This window comes from Pundamilia nyererei, unplaced genomic scaffold, assembly GCF_000239375.1.
Source record: "Pundamilia nyererei isolate P.nyererei 1_Seehausen unplaced genomic scaffold, PunNye1.0 scaffold00039, whole genome shotgun sequence".
In the NCBI taxonomy this organism is placed as follows: Eukaryota; Metazoa; Chordata; class Actinopteri; order Cichliformes; family Cichlidae; genus Pundamilia; species Pundamilia nyererei.
In genome coordinates, this window is record NW_005187440.1 from 3184713 (window position 1) to 3207599 (window position 22887).

The 22887-nt window shown below is 41.6% G+C and overlaps 1 protein-coding gene across 1 annotated transcript in view; it reads right to left on the reverse strand.

Moving 5' to 3' along the window:
- The window catches only part of agrn (agrin), a 255815-nt gene that overhangs the window by 96701 nt on the left and 136227 nt on the right, over nucleotides 1-22887 (reverse strand). Inside the window, exon 4 of the mRNA XM_013910251.1 lies at nucleotides 16329-16544. Within this exon, the coding sequence (XP_013765705.1) occupies nucleotides 16329-16544 (216 nt within the window). The remainder of the gene's footprint in view (nucleotides 1-16328; nucleotides 16545-22887) is intronic.

A 22887-nucleotide genomic window follows, 5' to 3' on the forward strand; every position in this document is an offset into this window, starting at 1 on the left:
TTCAGATAAGTCTGCAAGTGAGTTTGTGATATGTGTGTGTGTGTGTGTGTGTGTGTGTGTGTGTGTGTGTGTGTGTGTGTGTGTGTGTGTGTGTGTGTGTGTGTGTGTGTGCTTCCTGTTGTGCTGGTAGTGATAAGGGAGGTATGGGGCTGAAGCTAATCAAATGCAATGATGCGATGGAGGGGGAGCTCGGCAGTGTGTGTTCTAATCAAGAACCCTCGTACACCCATCAACAGCAGGAGAAGAAGAAGCAGAGAGGGAGCGACAGTGAGACAAAAACAAGTTACAAGGGGACCGAGTTAAAATACTATGGAGAAAGTCTGAAAAAGAAAAATGCAGCAATAGAAAACAAATGTAATTCAGAGGCAAAGTTCAACATTTAGGTTTTTTTTTTTACTTCTTTGGGCAAAGCTACAGTTCCTACTTTCCAGTTTTATACTGAGACAAGCTTTACACACCGTGACCCCCACTTTCATCCATAAAACTGCACCAACTAACATTTTGATGTTTGAATTATAACCCAACTCTGTGGAGTACATCAAAATAAATTGCTTATACCTCAAACATAAAATGTTTAAATGGGAAGTATGTCACTTTAATGTCGTGCCTTTAAATGGTAAAAAAGACAGTCAAACAAGATGACTGGTATTGATTTTCTAATCTCAGTCATGACAAAAAAACAATTAGGTATCTCAACCAAAATCCTGAAATACTTAAATAAAATAAAGTTGTGTGTATAATTTCCTTGACATTTAGCCAGTTTCGCTGCTGCTTAGCATGGATTAACGATGCCGGGCCAACCAAGCTGGTATACAAGAGTAATGTAGTAATTCAAATGCATAAGTATCTTTGTAAGTATATAGTAAAAACGATTATATTATAAACTATTATAACTATACTTAAAAATAACCCCACAGTACTAAAAGACAAACTGGGCATGTGAAATTCAGAAGGAGCACAACAATGGGCACTTGGTGTTGTTTGAACAAAGACAAAGCAGACAGGGAAAGAAAGGAAGTTGAACAAAAAAACCAAAAAACAGACAGTAGATGAAGAGGTGGTGAGGAACTAGTAAAAGAGAAGTGTGTAGAAGGGAGATAAGGGAAAGGGTCAGAATGGGAGAAAGAAAGCAGCGGCGTGGAATGGTCAAAAAATCAACAGACAAGATCGACAAAAACTGAAATCCAAGAACTAAATATGGATGAGAATCTGCAGCCAGATACCCAAAGCAAGTGGTGAGGAGCAGGAGGCAGGGACTGAGGCAAGGCCAAAGGATTAACAGTCCTGCACACCTCTCCAACACGCTTTCCAGACACACACACACACACTTCGTTCCCTCTGCTGTGAGGCCAATGGCTGGAAGATGATTCTTTGTGTTTGATGTAGTTCTTCAAAGCGCTCCACTGAACTGCAGCTGTTGCTCTCTTTTACACGCTTTGCTGTTTTACCCTTGAGAATGGAAAACGAACCACAAAAAGCCCTCATCATGCTCCAGTCGTCGGCCACACACACAATCAAGAAGTGGAGCTTGTGAGTACAGTATGTCTAAGCAGATTTTTAACCAAAGGTCTTACGACAGTTTCGCTTAGTTTCGTTTAATTTAGGTTAGTTTGATTTAGAAAGATCCCCATTAGCTGTCGCGATATGCAGCTATTCGTCCTGCGGTCATAAAATCTCAGTTGCTGCTCTTTTAAATCAATATTTAAGAAAAAAAAATATGAATGTAAAAACAGAGGATAAAATACAAAAATGTCACAATGCTTGATTTTTGGAACCATAGCTGTCATTTACTGCTGGCAGATATCTTACGCTTGGAAAATGCAGTAAAGCACAGGTGGGGTGTTGAAATGACAACACAGGCCCCATTTATTCTGCTGAGTGACAGAAAGAAGGTGGGATGGGATTAAATCGCCCGGGTATGGCATTTATGACAAACACACACACAGATGCACAGGTCTTTTAAAAGGACAGCACACAATTTAACAGCAACAACAACAACAACAAAAAAACACTTAAATTCTTCAGTTAAATATCAACGAATATTAACACGCTCATTTAAATAGCACCATTTGATGAAAACCCAGAGGCACATTAAATCCTTCCACCAACTTATCGTGTGCATCATAATTGGAAGCATCGAAATGCTTTTTCCAAACTAACAAAATGTGCTTGGGAGAGGGAAAAGCTCCCGTTACTCGACTGGGAGATCAGAGGTGAGATACAGAACGGCAGCCCTGCAGCCCTGCAGCCAATCTAGTGTCCAAAAAGGCTGATTGTGCTACATAACACGATGCGGAGGACTTTTCAGAATGCAAACAAATGTCTTTGGCTATTCAGTGCAACGCAACAAGCTGTAAACACAGCGATTATATATGTTATCCACTCATAATAACGTTGAAGGTGCCCTGAGCGCACTGCTAAAGGAGTCCACGAATGGCTGCACATCATGTGTCAAACCATCAAGACTTTGTGACAACTCACTTTACTTTAGCCCTGTAATCTACATAAACAAGCTGAAAGAGATAAAAGGTAAAAAGAAAAGACAAACACTGGCTGATGGGCAGTTTCTTTAACCTCAGGGCCTCTCTGTCCCCTTAATAGCCTATGGGAAAAAGCCTGTATTACCTATTGGCAAGCTGTCAGTGCTTGTACCAGGAGTTGTTTCTCTTGGATTAAGGCCTTTTGAAAGCAACAAAGAAGATCTTGGTGCCAAAATAAGTTGGGGAGTGTAGCCGGAGGCACTATTAACTGCTTCTCTGTTTACCTCTTTAAGGCCAGGAGCCCACATAATCAATAATGTATTCATGTGGTTTTTAAGTGTTGAGCTCTACACCAGGCTCAGGATCAAAAGCACCAAAAAAAACAACAACAAAAAAACCTGGTTAGACTCACCATACTGAGCACATAAATGCTTAAATTAAAAGATTAAGTAGGGTAGTCCTAAATGAATTTCTTCTAATTGCACTACATTCAATATTTTTGAGTTTCTGTGAGATTTTCTTCCTTTGTGAGTTAGTAAAACTGATTGTTTTTAACTGCTAAAGTATAATTTGACTCTACTTGTTTCTACTGCAGTCTCTGGTTTCCTATTAATAGTGTAGGATCATGACTGTGAGTGTCAGGAAGGTTATGAGTGCGCAGTCAGTCAATTACAGATACCGTGCACGCTCTATCATGCTGTGTTGTTCTATCTGGTAAGGATGTAATTTGTATGCCTTCATATTAGAATAGCAAACCTGTGACACTACGAGTGAAGCGGGTTGCAGAGTTCATGACGATCTCCACGTTAGCAAAGATAGAAGCATGCAGGGTGATGCTCTGCTCACTGTAAAAATCCCTCACCACATACGTTTTATGAATGACAAAAGTTATGATCGTATTCGATAAATTGCATTTTAGAAAGTAAGTAAGAAAATTATAATGCAACGCTGTTTTTTAAATACAAAAATTCAAAGAACATGACAAAACAAGTCACATTAACAAAGTTATTCATGTCGTAGCTCCAAAATGTGGCGGTGTACACATCTGAATAACAAACAAAAAGTCAGTTTCAATAGGAGACAAAAATCTCCTGGGGGCTACGTCAGGAAGTGAAGAGCATCCTGCGTGAAAGTCTACCACGGAACTAGCCACTGTGGCGACCCCTTGTGAATAAGGTAGCTAAGAAAATGATGGAAGTTGAGCTAATAGGCACTGTGAATTAAATATAATCAAATACAACAAATAAAATGTAATTAGATTATTTAAATGCTAATTACATTACAGCCAGTTGGGTTCTGTCAGTATTTGGAGACTTGGGGTCTGAATTGTGTCCTGAAACTGAGTTTTGCATTCAGAATATCCCCTCTGGCCCCAGAAAGAGGTACAAAGACTCATGTGGGCTAAGTAGTGCATATGCCACAAATTTCCTTTCATTAGCTTCTGATTAACTGGAGCTGGTGGTGGTGGGGAGCCAAAATCACTACTGATGTTCAGTGAGGCATTGGCTAATCATGCTTGGCCTTTGCTATCAAAAAACTTGCTAATGACCGGTAGCTGCTGGGGGCGAAATGCAGTTCAGAGCTGCTGAAAAGTCCCTTACAGTGGGTGTTTGGTCTTCAGTACAAACACAGGCACATCTGCGTGAAGACATACAGTGTCAGCACACTCTTCACCTGAATGCAGGATAAGCTCAAAGTGCGATAGTGCATGCTGCATTATCTCTTTTTTCAATAGTCACACTTAAATAAACATCAATGTAAGAGTTCTCTGTCACCGGCTGATAAAGGAGCAAATAAATCTAAAGCCATATCATGAAAGCAGTTTAAAGTCAGCAGTTCCCAGGCTGGGTGCTGAAGCTGTGTGGTGACTAACAATAAAAATTTGAGCTCACTTTGCTTTATACTCATTAACTCCTGAAAGCAGATCCAAAAACTGTTAATATTAAGCAAATAAGAAGATCTCACAGTTCACAGTTCATAACCTGCCTACAAATAGACATAAGCCACAATATTTAGAACCCAGCACATTAAGCTTTCATTTCCAATAACTAACTGAGACAATCAGTCAATTACTATCTATTGTATGTGATATCTATATTAAAGCTAAAGAACAGGGGGGGAAATGAAGACACACCACATCAGTGACTTCTTTGCACTGAGGATTTTGGCTTAATTAGGAAAAATAACAACGAGTTAACTTTAATACTAAAAAAGCATCTTTATGAACACACAATCAGATAAACCTGCTCAAGGTGACATGCCCATTTCAGCCTTCCAATATAGGACCCTATTTAACATGACAACAATTAAAATTTTGATAAGGCTGCAGGAGGAAGAGAGACTGCGCATGAAAGTGGAGCAGAAGAACTGACATTTATTTAGAACAAACAGTAGATGGAAATAACTTGGATTTATTCTCTCTCTTTTCTGGCAAGCATTATTACTGCAGGCAGGGACTGTGTGTGTGTGTGTGTACGTGAGCCATTTATTCTAATTGTGAGGAAAATTGAAAGCCATAGAACACAAACACATTTTACGGAATGAAGGTATATTGGCCTGTCCTTACAATTTTCACAAAGCTGGAATGAAGTTAAGGTGAATGAGGAAAACGATAAAAAAAAAGGCCGCATTTGCCAGAGAAAAGTCATATGGGTTAGCCTCAGCGGTCAAGTGGTCGTGGCGAATGAGATAAAACTGAACTATTTGGTTCACTAAAAAGCAGCATTTTAATTTGCTTGTATTACTGCTGAAAAAAACAAAAGAAAACTTGATTCCGAGTCAGGAAACAGAACGGGGAGGAAGTGTTCAAAAATGGGCAACCAAGGAAAAACAGAGAACACTATTATTTCCTTGACGTATAAGCAATTCAGTGTGAAATATTTTCTACACGAAATCATGCAGTCACAGAGTTACAGGAGCTCTAGTGCCACTAGAAAACACTTACAGCTTAATTGCAAGGTTTCAGGCAGAAACGGGAAAATCATTTTAAAAAATGCCACTTTTAGCAGCTAAAACAACAGAATAAAAATAACAGTTTTAAACTTTGCAACTAATTGTTATTTTCCTTGTTGCCTTTTGTTTTTCTGATAGATCATTTTAAAGTTACAGTCCATTAGGTGTTCATGGAAACCAACTGTGTTTTCACAATAGCTGTTTTATGCATTTCCTTCTTCTGTTCTGTGATTATCTACTCATAATAGAAGTTACTGGTAGAGTCTGCCATTGGCACATGCCACTGCCACGAGGGGCTTAGAGTAAATGATGAATAGATTCATTATTACTGTTTTTGTTGGCTTCTCTTGACTGCTCTTTGCAATTAACTGACGGCCGTCTTGTACATCCTATTTAGCACTAAAAAGAACTGGACTACTTTTATTATGAAGCATCGTGGCTTTTATGATGATATGTCACCAAGTGGCGCTGTCATATAAATCTTTTTGAACCATGAACAGTGGGATTAACAGCTGCAGGCAACAAGCTGCACACTTCCAACTCATCGACAAGGTCACCGAGTCCTCTGGCTGAGCCATGTTCTCGGCATTTCCTATGATTTAAGAGAATCTCATGAAATGGATGGAAATTTGCACATTACTACCTTGTAATTGTCACTTGTGGCTGTTTTACCGATGAAGATGTATGTGTAGTCTCATCATAAATTTCTAAACGCAGAAATCATTTGACGTCTTTCCTCCACTAAAAAGCCACGAAGCGCCCTTTACTGCCTACTTGTCCATTTTCAACTATTTCTGCCATTCACTAATATTGATCCGCAAATTGATTACCAATGGATGACAGAGTAGTGCATGCAAATTTTGCATATACAACATTTTTGGCAAGATTAAGACAACGTATAGTGTATATGCCCCAGATCCTTTATGAACACTGAATACTGAGCACTTAAAATCCTGAGGACAATAGCTGGATTTCTTTCCTCCCACTCAGTTAAGCACATTCACATTCTAACCCAGGCCTAACAGTGTCTGATTAGGTCGCTAACATGAAGACCAGTAGGACGACCTTGATCGATAACCACTGCGCTACATCATCTCAGCTTTGAGGCGACACAATGCCAGTTGATTCCCGAACAAGACTGCGTCTAAGTGGCCGGCACCTTGTTGAGAAAAAAGGTAAAACTTTGAAAAGTTACAACCCTGATTGCTCATTTTACATCAGTGGTGCTTTGATTTACAATCAATCACCCAGTGAAGGCAAGGAGTATCTAATTTGCCCTCCACTGCAACAATGTGAACACAGCATTACTCTGGGGAGTGGATGCAGTCGATGGACAGACCTTAAATAAGCAGCGAGGCAGGAGTGGGTGAACAGTAATGAAGGAACCTTGTATTAAGGTGCTGTGTGTAAACAGGGAATACAGTGTAGATATACATGCACAAGACTGACGTTTTCTACAGTACTGTGCACATGTCTTGAGCTACCTCTCATTTCTTTATATCTGGCTTGGAGAAGCAATTTACTGAACCACGTGCAAACATGTGCACACATGCATACATGGAAATACAGTGTAAGGCAAACAGGCAATTTTACAATTTTAATGAGCTCCAAAGTCAATATTTGCTATGCTCATCTTTATTCGTCAACTCTTTCAGGTAAGCCTTCTTGTCATTTCTTCAAGTAGCCTTCAGGAACAGTTCTCCAGGGCTTTTCAAGGACTTTCAGATACTGTTCCAAATGCTGCAGTTTTTTCAGACAGGTCACTTCTTCTTTTGTCCTCCACTTGTCCAGTTTCTTTAAATGTTTTAAGGACAGGCTGCACACCGTGCCGAGATATGCCAGGTTTTTGGCTAATAGCTCTTTGGGAATCACCTAGCTCGTGCAAAAATAATGATTTATTCCTGACAAACTGTGTCATCTCTGACATTTCTCATAGATTTAACTAAAGATACTGGAACAAATTAGGTGATTTTGAAGTGGTTCAACAATTAAAAAGCATTTCTGGTCAAGTACAAGAACTGAAACAGCAGCCAAAGAAAAGCCTGGGGATCTATTGCTCAACGCCACCTTAAAAAATGACTCCTTGTTTAAAACTCTGACTCAGTGGTAGAAAGAAATAACAAGATTATCCATATTCTATTTCTGATAATGTGTTCCTGTACATACATTAACATAAAACGAGTAATAATCTGAAACATGTATTAAATAAAGCAGTTATCCTATTCAATCCACGCTGCGATCCTTTAATGATGATTGTGAATAAGCGATCTTTTTGTTGTTGTTGTTGTTGTAGTATGCCACAGAATCAAAGCCAACGCAGAGAGAAACAAATATTCTTTAGAAATCCGTCTCCTGTCACTTGTCGTCATTCTTGTTCCGCGCGAAATGAAATAAAATATCCGCTATTGTCGGCTGAGCTGGTAGTTATCCTCATATTTTTCAGCACCGCTCCGCTTTTATTATTTTCACTCCATTCCATCTCTCACCAAGCATACACAGTGAAAATAACAAATAACAATGTATTATTCAGGAGAAGCCAAATGCATAAATACATTAAAAAGTCTCAAAACACAACCCCTTGTCTGGGATTAAGCAGGTGTATGTGGATATGGATGTGTGTACATAATCGGTGTTTTGCCTGCAGATTTCAAAGAGGTGAGCACTGGAGAAAGAGCGAGCGAGAGATGAAGCAGAAGACGGGATTTGTCTTACAAGTATCAGTGGTTGCAGACGAGTGGAACAGCAAGTAAAGATGGATAGAGAAATTCCAAGCACAGCCCATTATCATGTCTTTATGTGTGTGTGTGTGTGTGCTGATAACAAGAATGTATATTTTTCAGTCTATCGGTTTGCAAAACGCCTGCAGTGTGTGTATATTTCACTAAATATGCCTTTGTGTGCGTGTTTATGTACTATCAGTGAACACACACACACACAGAGTCCGTCAGGTTGTGCATGTTATGGTTATGAATGCCAAGCAAGAGTCAATGCCCCAGGGAAATGAAAGCACGAAAGCTGAGTTATTTACAATGACCTCTCGCCCTGTGTGTGTCTGTTAGTGTGTGCGCATAAATGTGTTCACCGATAACCCCGGAGAAATTTGATTACTTTCCGCATTTGTGTCTCTGTGCAGACTTGTTACTACTGATGAGAATATCAGCAAGACACGGAAAAAAGAGAGAAAAAAACTGAAACGATTTTTGTCGTGAAGCCTCTGAGCGAAAAAGGAAGGAGACGAGGGAACGCCCAGAAAATGAGTGAAGGCGAAGGAGAAGAAGTAAGGGGTGCGTGACTAAGTCCTCTGTGGCGGAGTTAACGGTGAGCAAATGAAGGAGAAGTGAAAAAAAGAGAGGCTTGAGGAACTATGGAGTGATGTAGAAGAAGGAACAGAGAGGCAAAATGCATGAAAAGAATAAAGGACGGAAGGAAAAAGAAAAGGAATATTTAAAAAAAGTAACAAGGACAATAAGGATTAAAGACAGAAAGAAAGACGGGAGGAATACTGGTGAGATGAAGGGACAGGGATCCAAAACAGGGAAGCAATGAGCACTGGAGAAACAGCGTGGAGGTAAAGATGGCTTCAGTCAGTTTGACTGCAGAATTCTGTTATCTGCTTCGGCAAAGCCAGAAGTCATCTTCAGCATCTACGGCTATTACCACCAGCCCATTGTTACAGAGGCTGACCGGGCATGTCACCGGGGTAACAAAGGAAATCGTCTTAGCATGAGCAAAATAAAGTAAAAAAATGGGGGTGAAGGAGGAGTGAAGCAGGCTGGCCTTCATCTCCTCACTCTCCAGCTCTGCTCCAAAATTAGGATTTATTTGCTTGCAGAGGATTTTCACAAACCTCCTCTCCTGGCCAGCTTTGGCCCCAACGAGGGAAGATAAATCAGGGCTTTACCTGGCCCGGCCCAGACACCTTAACAATCGGCCAGACCAACAAAAGACAAAAGACCAAACGTACAGATGGAGTAATGAGCTTAGGTCACTTTCTTTGATTCCCTCTCTGAACAATGGTTTAGGAGCAAAAGGGAGATGTGAAGAGAAATGGAAACAATGTGTTGGCCCGCATGTCAGATTCAAATAACAATGGTTTTTCTGATTTCTTGCATGATCCCAAACAACATAAAGAATTTCTTACACATACGCAGTATTGTGCAGATGTCTTGATCCTTATTTCTTTAGATTTTAGTAGCAAATTAGGAAACGGGGGCATTGATTTACTGAAAAATGTGCATATGTAGTATATAAGGCAAAAAGAGAGTTTGTACAGTTCTAAAAACATCTTTATTCTTCAACGCAGTCTCTCTTGGACAAGCTTTTGTAATGTCTGTAGGTAGTCTCGAGGAAAAGTTCTCCAGGTTCTTGAAACACATTCAAAGCTCTTCTTTGGTTGTTGCCATCCAACAGTGTTTATTATGAAGTTTCACAATGACCCGGAGGGTACTCTAATAATAAATGATAAATGTTCTTTTCTCTTTTTGAGTAAAATAAGGTTTGCATTCCAAAATAAACAAGAGATTTTTGAAAAAGCAAAAGTGCTTAATTAAAAAATAACGCAAAGGTGTATTTTAAGCTTCCCCTTTTCTCCTTTTCCCATAACTACATTTAACATGTAAACCCGCTCAGCTTTAACCCCACTTCTGCATCTCCTCTCCTCTTGGGAGTTTTCTGTTTTCACTCACGCTCTGAATAAACGATTTGACTGGCTGAGTAGCATCACATGAGATAATGTAGTCACTCACTGTTGTACCTCTCTCCTGACCTCCCCTGCACCTAGTGACGGTGATTTAAACTAAAATACGAAATTTCAAATGGCGTTCATCACTTTATAAGACCTGTTAATATTTATTTTCAGTCCAATTCTTGTGAAATTTTGCTTATGTCAGCATTTCCTCTGTGCTTCCCTTTCTTAGAATGGCTCCTTGATAGCCACCGCTCCACCGAGACCACTTCTGATGAGACTTCAGTAGATAGATCCGCTGAAAGTCTCAGGTCCTGTGTCAGGCCTTTGCTGGATTTCTTTCCTGTTTCTTCAGTACATGGCTTTCAGATACTGTTCACCTGCTGTCGGTAACATTTTATGCATGTCACTTCATCTTTTGCTCCCACTTGTCCAGTTTCTTCAGATTTTTATGAACACACTGGACCCCATGCCAAGACAGACCAAACTTTTTGCCTAGTAGCTCTTTGTTATTTTAAGATAAGATAAGACTTTATTGATCCCACAACGGGGAAATTTTTGCATCACCTCAGCTCAGGTACAGATATCAGAAGGAAATACAAAAATACAAATAAGTACAATCAATGACAAAAAGTAAGATAATACACTATATACAATGGTAGCATACACAGTATGTGATTATGGATATAAACTATATAGCTTGACATAACTATTGTACCACTAATATTCCCATTTATAGACATGTACACACACACATGTACACACTAAATATACAAATGTATACATATACATACATATATACCTGCACATGTCCATACACATGGAAGTGGTGACCGTGGATGTTCACAGTGTCCAGTGACTTATGACATCATGATTGAGGAGTTATAGAGTCTAACTGCTGTTGGGATGAATGATCTGCGAAAGCGCTCCTTCCTGCAGCGAGGGTGTTTCAGTATCTGACTAAAGGAGCTGCTCAGCCCACTCACATACTCATGCAGTGAGTGATGTGGGTTGTTCATGATGGATGTCAGCTTTACTAACAAAATACTGTCTTTGGTATTTTTTGTAGACTCTACAGAAGAAATGGGAATCAAATGATGACATGCTGCCAGTAACAAAGTTAAGAAAGACACAATGTAAAGTTGACACCTTCAGAAAGCCTGGAGAACTTTTGCTCAAGATAGCAAGAAAGTCTGGCACCTGAAAGCAAAATGTAAAAAATATAAAGAAATAATGGATGGCTCAAGAGTTTTGCACAGTACTGTACCGTTTGTAAAAAAAAATTATGCTGTTTTATAGGAAAGATTAACACTTCTTTCAATAGATATTCCCTTTCTTCTTCCTGATTGGTCCGTTTCATGCATGTTTGCCTGTTTGCGTGCAGGCACGCTCGCAACCACACAATAAAGCGTCATTAGACACGAGACACAAAGTGCGCCAAAGTAAACCCGTGCATAATGACAACTCTCATCAGACACTTTGACATTTGTTTCGTTATATAAATCTGCTGCGCCTGCTTTTGTTTGGTAACGTACAAATACGTCAGGTACAGGTGGGTGTACACCAACTCATTTTCAGTTAATCATTTGTGCCTCTTCCCAGGAACAGAGGACTTCATTTGTTTGCTGCAAAATGTATTCGAACCAGCTCTGATATATTTTTTTTTATATGCTACAACTAAATACAACAAGTAGGAGTGTACTGCTTTATGTTTAAGGAGCAGTTCACATCCCTCTCACACTGGGCCTGCCTGCAGTATATAAGAGCAGACAGAGAAGCAGGTGTGGAGCACTGATGCCTTTTCTCCTTTCACTGTGAAGACTCGAGAGTGTTTCGGTGCTGGAGAGATAAAAACCTTCTCTAAAGTGCAGAGAGCGAGAGAGCAGAGTGGAGTGACTGAGCAGAAGGTAGGGGGCCGTGCTGATAGCCAACTCTCGAGAACACACACGTGCGCTCTCACACATACATAAAATCAATCTCCCATCGACCACACTCTCGAACCCCAGTCACCTCACCCACACGCGCATGCTCTCCACTTTTTTCTGGGGGGGGGGAGTAAAGAAGAATGAAAACTCCATGTTCCACTAGAGTGGCCACACAAGATGAGTTCTGCAGCACTTCTGTGTCTCTCTCTGGGAAAGGGAGTGTATTTACCACTCTGCTCTGATTCAACATTAGGACAGTAGACGTGGTGCACGTTCCCAAGCTGACTGTAGAACGTGCGCAAACACACAAACGTACGCACACACAGTTCCCCAAATGTCTCTTGTCTCTCTCTAAACCAGAAAGTGTCTGAGCTTTTTCTCTCTCCCTCCCTCTCTGAGGTCTTCCTTTTCTTAACTGGCCACTTTTTTTTTTCTTTCTTCTTTTTTTTTATCACCTCGTGTTGTTATCGGTCACTCCTGCGGGGCCAATTTAAACGCGGCCTCTCCTTTTAATTTCGATAATATCTGAAGCCATTATGTGCTCACCGCCTGCCTGCTTGACTGCCGGAAATGTAACCCCACCGATCCCAAATCATCCATCTAGAACAAAAGAAAGATAATGAAGAAGCTGGGTCGGAGATGGTCTGAACCATTAAGGGGCAGGTTATGTGAATATCAGAGTGGAGCAGTGGAGGGAAACTAAGTGCCTGCACCTCAACAACGAATGGGTCATTTTGTCCTGCCCTCAGGAGGGAACTTAGACCATTTTCTTGGAACTAAAATGTCATAATAGCCAGTTCAGTTTTATGAGTGAGGTGCTAAATGGACATGTTTTAAGGGGAATTTTCTTTTCACTACCAAGTGAAAATGAGCTAAGGTGAACTGTGCAATGGGAATAGTGGGAGGACACGGGCATCTGTCAAAGTCTAGGTTGTAAACAAGCCACCTTATTTGGTGTTCAAAGCTGTGACCGTAGCTAAAGTGCCTGTAAAAACCTCTTGAAAGTCGAAGCACAATATGTCAGTAATTAACTGGAGAACAGCACTGTGATGTCAGCAGCAGCGAAGTAGGAAGTAAGCGCCCGAAAGCCGACATTTGGAGGTGTCAGCATCCTGCAGATGTCAGGGACTTGCTGGTTACAGCTTCCTCCTGTTTGCAACAAAACATACCCCAAGCTCCAAAGTTGTACTTGGTGGTAACAAAATGCTCCCATGTGATGTAACTCCCATCCTTTAAAAAAAAACAAAAACATAAGGGGCATAATCTGTGAGAGAAATAAAAACTTCTTTTGTGGCTTTCCTCCTGAGTGCCAGATAAGACTTGATTTGAATTGAACATGACGGCTTCACACAACGGTAGCCAATTCACTTACCCCGATGAAAACCCGCCATTCAAATCGAAAGAGTCAAACGAGGCTTCGCACAAAAGCACCAATTCAGCTGCCCGTATTTTCTTAAAGTTAAAAGCTTTCTCACTCCCTCACCTTTCTACCGCTCTTCCTCCTTCCCTCCTTTGCCTCTCTCTTCCTCCGTCAGCACTGACAACTCCATAATCTCAGCCAAGTGGCCCGTCCAAGCCCTCTGTAGGGGCTGAATTTATTGAGAGCAGAGTGAGAATCAGAACCTGTCACCTGGCTTGCGCTGACCTCCTAACACGCACGCTCTCTTCCTCTTTCACACTCACAGCGTATACCGTACCTGCTGTATGTACCTTCTAAGTGCAAACATCCTTGAATTCATTCAAACACACACATATGAATATTGATGAATGTTAGACTGTTGCTTACTCCTTCGCTGACCCTTCCATCCCACAGTAAAACACTTCTTTTAATTCTCTAGCCGTCTGCCCTTCTCAATTCTGTCTATAAGACATATGTGGGAGCTTTTAACAAGGATGTTGCAATAAATGCAAAAGTAAATAAACCGACCAGATGTTAGCTAGCTGTGTGGTTCGTCTACACTCACTCGACAGTGACTGCTTTCACTGCTATACAAAATATGTTGCAAATCAGAAATAGCACGGGTAAGAAAGAAGGATGAATTTAAAAGATTGCTTTCTGATTTTCAAAGCTATTCATGTGTCACTCGGGACAAAACCAAATATTGTGAGTTTAAGATAATAAAAGCACCGATAACCTGCTGTTTAAGCTTTAAGGTCACCTTCATCAGTACCTGGCAGCTTGTTTAAAACATAGATTCCCAGGGTTGGTTCTCTCAGCTCTCAACGTTTCTACCAATCAGAAGATTGTCAGAAAAAAATCGCATCAGGAAATAGCAAATTTGTCAATTTTCAACAGAACTGTAAACTCTGCTTTAAGTATACAATAATGGAACTGTAAATCAAACCATGTTGAATGGATGTTGGTGGAAGCCGGAGTTAATTAAATGAGTCATTTTTACTTTTGCATTGATTAAACTGATCACACCATAAATCACAGTGACACCGGTTGTGTTACAGAAGCACAAGTACATAACGTAGCAAGGCTAGAGCTAAGGATGCCATCCGCTGATTAAACACTACACACCTGCCTCCTTCACATCCAGTGACTGCATGAAAATGCTGACATAAATCAGGCTTTGCCATTAGTAATAATCACATTGGGCTCTCAGAATCACAGCCAACAGAGGAATGAAAAGAAAATTCCTTCCAGATGTGACGGGATAAGAGAGGAAGTCTGCTCTGGTGGCCAGCATGTAGTTATTACCAGCAATACTATCATTAGCATAATCATTACTATTATTTTTTACTTTATTTCTTTACTTGTGACTGGCTGCTGTTTTGCTAAGGCCAATTATGGTGCTTCTGATGGCCTTAACCCTCCATAAACCATCATTAAACCACTTATGCTACTACTTTCTCCCTCTGGTTTTGATCTTCTCTCGTAATCTGTTCACTCGTTCAATCACTAAAGTACTCTCTTACGTGCTCTTGTGTCGCACTCCCTGTCTTAATGTCTCGTTGCTCTTTCCTCTTAACATTATACCCTCCCTTTTTAAATGCTATTTTCCCTTTCCTCCGCTGTACCCTGTGTTCCTCCTGTCCTCTCTCTGTCCTTTCTATCGCTTTATTTCCACTCTGCCAGTAGCGGGCCGCCACCAAGCTTGTTATTAGTGCCAGGTTCGAGCCTGCACTGTAATCAGACCCCTGGAATTAGCAGTAGGCCCACACTGGCAGAAAAGGCACGACGCTGACAAAACACTATAGTTATCATTGAGGCTGCTGCAATGTTGCAGCTTTGGCAGGAATCTGCTCCTTAGAGCCATGGATTTTGATGGGCTTTGGTAAAGAGAAGCAATGAGAGGTACAGCAGGAGTATTGGCACCCACTGGGGTTAGGGATAAAATACACACTGGATGGCTACCAATGGGAGCAGTAAGTGGCACACTTTTTTGTTTGTGAGGGTGCAGGTGGCGCTTAAGCCCTGGGAGCACAGCCATTTTGGAAAGACAATAGAATGGATGTAATGGGGACGTGTTTTATTATTGTGGGATAAAGATAGGATGGCAAAGCACGTAGTATTAGGACAGGGTGTAATAGAAATCCATTTACTTGACAATAACAAGCAATTTAGTGTCACTCAGAGACTTGCAGCTTTGTGTTTGTCAAATTAAGTGGCCGTGCTCGTCCTCTGGTGCAAACGTCAGAACATCACAAGTGCCGTTTCTGTCATTTGAACCAAAAATTCCAATCGCATTCGCCATTGCTTTAAAATGTTAATTCACCTATGCTTGCCCACTTTCACCCTCATCTCTCATTGTGATGTACTGGAGAGTGTCAGTCTCAAATTGTTCAGTCCAAGAATTTGGATGTTTGGGGATCTTTTAAAAGGTACAGATCACGTGTATGTTAAAGACAAAACTTCAGAGAAAGCTATCGAATTTTTAGTGGTTTGTGGAGATCTCATAAATACATCAGATCAACAGTCAAACCTGCCCAAACTATTTTCTTCTGCAAAGTTGCATGACCATACCAAGAATTGAAATGTCAAAGGTCAAACTGACTTCTTTTCATCCCCGTTTCTACAGGTAGTTAAAGCTTACAATCACAGCCTTAAAATCTTCAGACAAGATGAGACAGAAAAAGCAGATCGTTGCACAAATGTCAGAGGGATTTCTGAAAATGAGTTACTTTGCAGAAAAAGCACAAGGAATTATCTCAGATCAATCTCCATTTGTTTGAGAGAGAACACTTTTCAGACTCACACAGGGATCGGGGTGAATTTCTAAAATGGTTAATTTCTGCAGCTGTCTCCAGGAAGGGTTAGCAGATAGATTGATGGTTACTTACAGCAGGCTCCCTTGCTCAGCACCTTGATGCGTCGCTGTGCGTTGCACTGGGCTTTCTCCAGCTCGCATTCATTGGTGTAGGTGGACGAATCTGAGCCGCACACAGGCGCCACAAAGGACGGGCAGTCCACCTTCTTGCAAACACACTCACCCTTGGACGGGTCATTTGGGTTGCGCTCGCAAACGGCGCCAAAGCCACACAGCATCCCTCTGCAGCCTGCCAGAGAGAACGACAAAGAGGAGAAGCTGTTAGGATATGTCATATGGATAACTCCGAATGTGAATATACATTTTCAGTCGAGTTAATACTGAAACACCCAACACCTAATGCACAGTTCAATTAAGCACTTTTAACAGAAGCCTGTATTTAAAAGCATCAGAGTACAAAGAGAAGTTTCTAGCATTTTAAGAAAATTCTATGATGCTTTCCCACAAAGTTCAAACTAAATCCTGGTAAAGGAAACAATTATTTGCAAACCATCTTAAGCTTAAAGAGAGCTCTGAAGGTGAAACCATTCAGAGTTTGGGGAAGACCTTTTAAAAAGCATGACAAAGTGTAATGGCATTGAAGCGTACCAGAACAACACTTTGACACGTTTGGGAAAATAGAATATTTGCAGTTTACATATCCTGGTGATTTTATATTAATATTTTCACTTTTTTGGATCTAATGATTCCTAAAATGCTAAATTAGAGCCCATTTGAACAAAGTTAGGGTCAAAAGTCGTCATACTGATATCTATCTGTGCTGACTGATTCACAACATCAAACCATGTATAGGAAACGTAAGAAAGGTTGCAGGTAGCTGCCAACGCAGAGCGATTTTTCTTGGTTTTAAACAGCAGCTAATGGAGACAAATTTAAAAAGGCTTTTATGAACTATTCATGCAGTCCAACATTTGCCAGCGCAGTTATAGTTGACTATTGTGTTTAATGTATAAAAACTTGCCAAAATAAAACCACTCATCACACAACGGCGCGCTACAAAGAGGTAGGGGAAACATTCTCCAAACGCTGAATGACAGCGAGCTAATGAAACGCTGCAGGTTAGACCGCGCAGGGATAATGTTTGTGGTCGATCTAATTACGGGTGGGCTCACATCTCCCACCCACTTCAATAACGTTATAACAGCAGAAATAAAAAAGATCATCAAAACACTAACATACTGGGCAACTAGAGAAATAACAGCAACAGTGCGCGGTGATGATTTGGGTCTGTCCGGTTTTCATCAGCAGAGTGAACAGTTACAGCACTTTCTCACTGCTATACTGTGATGCAGTTCATTTAATTTTCCACAACTTGCAGACTTACATAACAGTGTGGGATTCCCATCGTTTTATATAAAATATTATCACAGGATTATACATACCAGCATGGTAAATATCTATGTAGGTAACCTAATAATATAACAACTATGCACATGGAAATGGACTACTGCATCAGTAGATCTGTTGTAAACATGCCATGTGTTAAAAGTTGGCTTATTACATTCCAGGCTTTTAACAGTTGATTTCACTACTCGTTCTGCCTGTAATCACTAAGATAATGCATCATCCATTAAAAAAACCAAAAGACTACCAAGCAACAAGGTCAGCCAAACATCCTCATTAATGTAAATAAATCCTATGCTGGATATTATTGCCAGAAATTTCTCAGCTATGTTAGCAGCTCTCTGAGAAAACTCTCAGAACTTTAGTCAGTACTGGCCCTGATGTTGTTCACGTCCAATTAAATTGTTTTTTCTCGCACTGATTCTTCGAGAACTTTTTATGAGTTAATGCAGATGAAGTTTATGTTTTAACACCAGGCAAATTTGTCTCAATACGCATTAGCTACTGGCATATTTGTAGAAACACAGTTCAGCAACACGAAAGCATCGAGGATTAAATGGGATCGTGGCGTAAAGCAAACATATGCTCATATGCTCGATTCGTTCGGGGAGACTGTGCCCACCCGTGCAGAGCGAGCGCAGTATGTACATTTGCTGATTTTGAAGAAGTTTCAATGTTAGAATTTTCCCCCTCAATAAAGTCAGCAACAACATTAAAATCAATCGAGAGGCAGCAGGCTGATACCCGCAGTCTTGTGGACAGCTGATTTTCAACACCTCTGTGAGAAGACTGCAGTCTTTTTGAAACATCAATGATCCGCCATCCAGGAAAAACACGCACGGGGTGGGGGCAACACGAAGACAAACCAAGGTTAGCCACACACTTCAAGGTCTCGCAAGTCAGGCAGCGATGGTAATACTTTGATCCTCAACCTCCCACTGACACCTCAGCTTTGATCAAATGTGAAGCAGCAAACTGTAAACTTTGTAAGAGGCCGCTGGATTCGCAAAGCAAACAGCAGACACGCACGTGGATACGTGGTCGTGTTATGTGTACACAACATCAACTTAGAGAGTAATTGACCCGTATTATGGCAGCTACAGCTGCTGTGGCTCTGTGCCCACTTAGAGGACTGTTGGGCATCCAGCTGGCGTGACGTCCTTGCCTCAGCACCAGGAGGGGGGTGGGGTGGGGTGAGGGGCGTTAAGAGAGATGGCAAACTCTCACAGGTAACCAACCGGATTGGAAATCGATGGACGAATGCACATAAAAATCCAAAATCCACTCTGAAAAAAGTCTACTTGGTTAGATAGGCGAGCAGCCAGTGTCACCGCTGAGTATATACATGTCACACACTCACACACACATGCACCCGCAGATAACTATTTCTTATCACTGGCTCCCAGGCTAGGACTAAACGAAAGGCGGCATGTCCGCTTGGGCTCACTGGCAGGTGGCTTTTTGTGGTACTAGAGAGACAGAGTCAGATAGGCAGACACACAAACGCACACAAGCACAAACTCTATGTGTGCAGCACAGACAACTGGTCCAGCATCTGCCCAAGGCATCTCATTCTGTCTCTCTCCCCACACCAAAGTACATTGTGTGAATGCGTCTATACGTGTGCATGTGTGAGCGCGCAGAGTGACAGGCGAGGAGGCTGTTTTTGACTGGCCCACTGTTCCCCGTGGGGGAGCGCCTGACAGCTACCTGAGCTCACTCTCTCTACCGGGAGGGGGGGGAAGCGAGTGTAAAGCCATCCATGAGTGCATCTGTATTTTTGACAGGGTGTGTGTTGGAGAGGTGTAGGCATTAGGTGTCTGTCTCCCTCTTTCTGGCTCTCTCGCTCGCACGTACGCGTGCATGTGGCCAGGTGCTAGCATGAAGGCATTGTCATGACTGGCCCGCTGCTCTGCCGTCACTTCTCACCACACACCCTGTGCTCCTCCGCGTGTTTGTCTACGTGGGTGTCAGTGTGTGGCTCCGAGGCAAAACCATGCGAGCAGAGTGACAAGAGGTGAAATTCAATCGAGCTGTGTCAGATGTGTACAAGAGGAAGGTTGTCTGAGAGTATGACAGGGGGAGCGGAAAAAAACAAAACCCACCAGAGACCGAGATACCGGGTCGACAAAAAAGATCTCTCTATGATCTAAATGTATCAGCTGTGTTACAATATAGCTAACACTGGTATCATATGGTAAAAATATAAATAAAATGCTTTACTTATTTTTATTCTGAAAATACATAATAATCAGTTACAGTAAAAACATTTAAATGATTTAAAAAAAAATCATGAATGCCAGCGCTGGAGTGTAAGGGGATCTGTTCTGCGATGCTTTCCTATAAGAAACTCTCACCGTAGCCTCAAGCTTAGCTCGCTGACAAAAGACTGACACTGGAGCTGAGGCCTCTGTCAAAACAGAGATACTAGCGCAGGCTCTGGAATGAGAGTAAAAGCTGCACGGTTATGTACTGGGAGCTGTTCCCTGGGAAAAATTGTCCCAGCACCTCATAACAGATACGTTTGACACTTCCAATTTCTTTAGCACAAAAGACAAACAAAATCCCTTGGCAGTTAATATGAACAGCATTATCTGCCACGGCTGAAAACAAAAACAACACGAACAAAAACTTCGCCAACATCATATTCCCACTGTGCCGCCCTCGACCTAGTTTGACTGGCGGGTGATCTATAGTAGTGCAGACACGATAGGAAGAAGCGAATGCAATCATCTACCAGAAGGCGATGTAAAACTCTCTCTCCTGGAAGCACACACAGAAGCAAAGTGTTTGAAGTACTGCTACTATATGTGAGTGCTAAATGAACAGTTAACAAAGCCCAGTAACTTTCCGACTTTGCGTCTCACACATAACTACTAGTTTTTCTGTATTACTGAAACATCAGGTGAAAGGAAGAGGATGCTGCGGTCAGGGTGAGTTGGTCTGAACTCGAACTTTATTCAATTAATGCTTCCAGATCTCTATGTGTCCTGTCACCGCTGCCACAGCGATGTCTCTCGGCTCATTTCTAACAATTCAAATGAGCCAATAAAGATCAGTGATTTTAAAGATGGATTATTTATTAGACTGCACTGATTTTTTGGTGTTGATTGTGCCTCACAATATTAAAAATTGAGCAAAGTGCTCCAGCATTAACAGGGCGTTACTCTCATTAATGTTAGAAACTCTGATAAAGCCGCTTACTGCACGAACAACAAAGCTGTGACACTGACTAAAAGGTCTTCTCTTAGTCGAGTAGTGAATCCATGTCATGTGTAGGCCGACAGCAAAGCCTGCTCTTGCGGTAAAAATGTTTATTTGTAATTAATAAGGAACGGACTGCTGGTACTAAACACCAACAATCATTAAGGCTATGTTTTGTTTTGCTTTTGGGTAATAACTGTAATATGAAATAGAAAATGCTGTAACGTTTTGCACCTAGCTGCACTGGTTCCAGCTTTCAGACTTGGTCAACAACCCTCTAGAGCTGTTTTAAGTGCTGGGGAAGGTGCATGCTTTTGTGTACAAAATTGCAAAAGCCCACTCAGGCTTATGCCATTTTCACTATAAATGTAAGCTTTTCGATTCTTGGTGCAAATGTCTTTGTGAGTGCAATGAGTGTGAATATGTGTATGTGTGAATGCTCATTGGTCCATGTAAGTGTGTAAGGTAATCTCCCTTCAAGCCCCGCAGCGTTAAAAGCTTCACTTCCATGCTGTTTTCTTTGCTACCAGAGGCAAGGGGAAGAAAATCCCATTGGGAAGAAAAGACAGCATGTCCAGTTTGTGACTGTCGAGGCAAGCGTCTAGTCCAGGTAACATGTCATCCCTGCGTTTGGACGACTCACCCATTAAATGTGACACGGTGTCAGAGATTTAAGGGGGGGCTCTCAGCGCCTATGAAAGGAAAATGACGGTGCTGTTCTGATTAAAGCCACAGTAGAAAAACTATGTGGTTTGTGATTTGAAAGAAAGTAATGCATGGTTCTCTGGTGGCAATTTTCCACATCTTCTATTGCCAGTTCTGCTGCTTTTGGATTTAGAATGGAACTAGGCTGTTGCACTTTGCAGTTCATTTCTTTTGTGGAGCAAAACACATATACACACACAGAGTGGTTTTTTAATCCAGTAAGCAACAAAAGCAGACCGTTTCAGGACAGCGAAGTATCAGAATTCGATCAGAATGTGATTGAATGCACGGTGGGATAAGGGATATACGCCTCTTCATACGGTGTATTATCCGGGCGACATGTGTTAGCGGCTAGCTTTTCGACACAGATTCAGAGGAACACAAATTCAATAAACACGACACAGAAGCAGCAAGTTCCCATCACTCTGAGACGCCATCTACCCTGTGCTCTGTGAACAATATGTCCTGCAGCCTGTTTTTGTGGTGAAAGGCTCTATCAGTTTCATTGTTTTGCTGCCTTGTTGCATCTACCTCAAACAAAGCAAAAGGAGGGGTGCAGAAATGGACTATGGTCGCGAGCATGAGCGCGCTCAGACCCAATAAGGCTTGACAGAAGCGCCTCAAAGTGGCTACTTTAGGGAAGGAATACACGTCTTTGCATATCTTGTTTTGGCTCGGTCTGTCATACTTTTGAATTATTTTACAGCAGTCTGGTCTGTTTCAGCGAGAGAGGAAAGAAGCAAGTGAGAGGGAAGGTAAAGGAAGGTGTGCATGAATAATTAACAATACTGAACTTTACATGGGTGACAAGAATAGCGGCTGGATAACCGGGACTGTTGAGGCCAGTGATGCACAAATGGCAAAAGTGCTGGATACTCCACTCAGGTGAAGCCAGTCGTATGGTGATCAGATTAAATCTGCACACGGCGGCTTCGGCATTGACTAATGACCTAGTGACTGTCAGAAAATCAGGAACGGAAAGTTGATGGAGGGAGATACAGCTCAGTGGCATCGAAGCGACATCACATTAATGTTGAATGACTCTAAATTCATTACCCTCTAGCACTCCTAGGGGACATCTTCCACTTACTTCTTAATAAAGGGACCCTTTCTTTTCAGCTGACACTAAGTAATACAGATGTGCTCCCTGCCCGGGCGGCTTTTAACAGTCCCCTCTTTCCCTCTGTCTCCTTATCTCTCCTCACCTCGGTAAGAGGGCTTTAGCCTCTCTATCCGTGTAGCTGTACCAGAAGACCTTTGCAGTGAGGGGACAGGTTGCTATGGCAACAGCTAGTGATGCAATCAGCACAAAGCGGCTT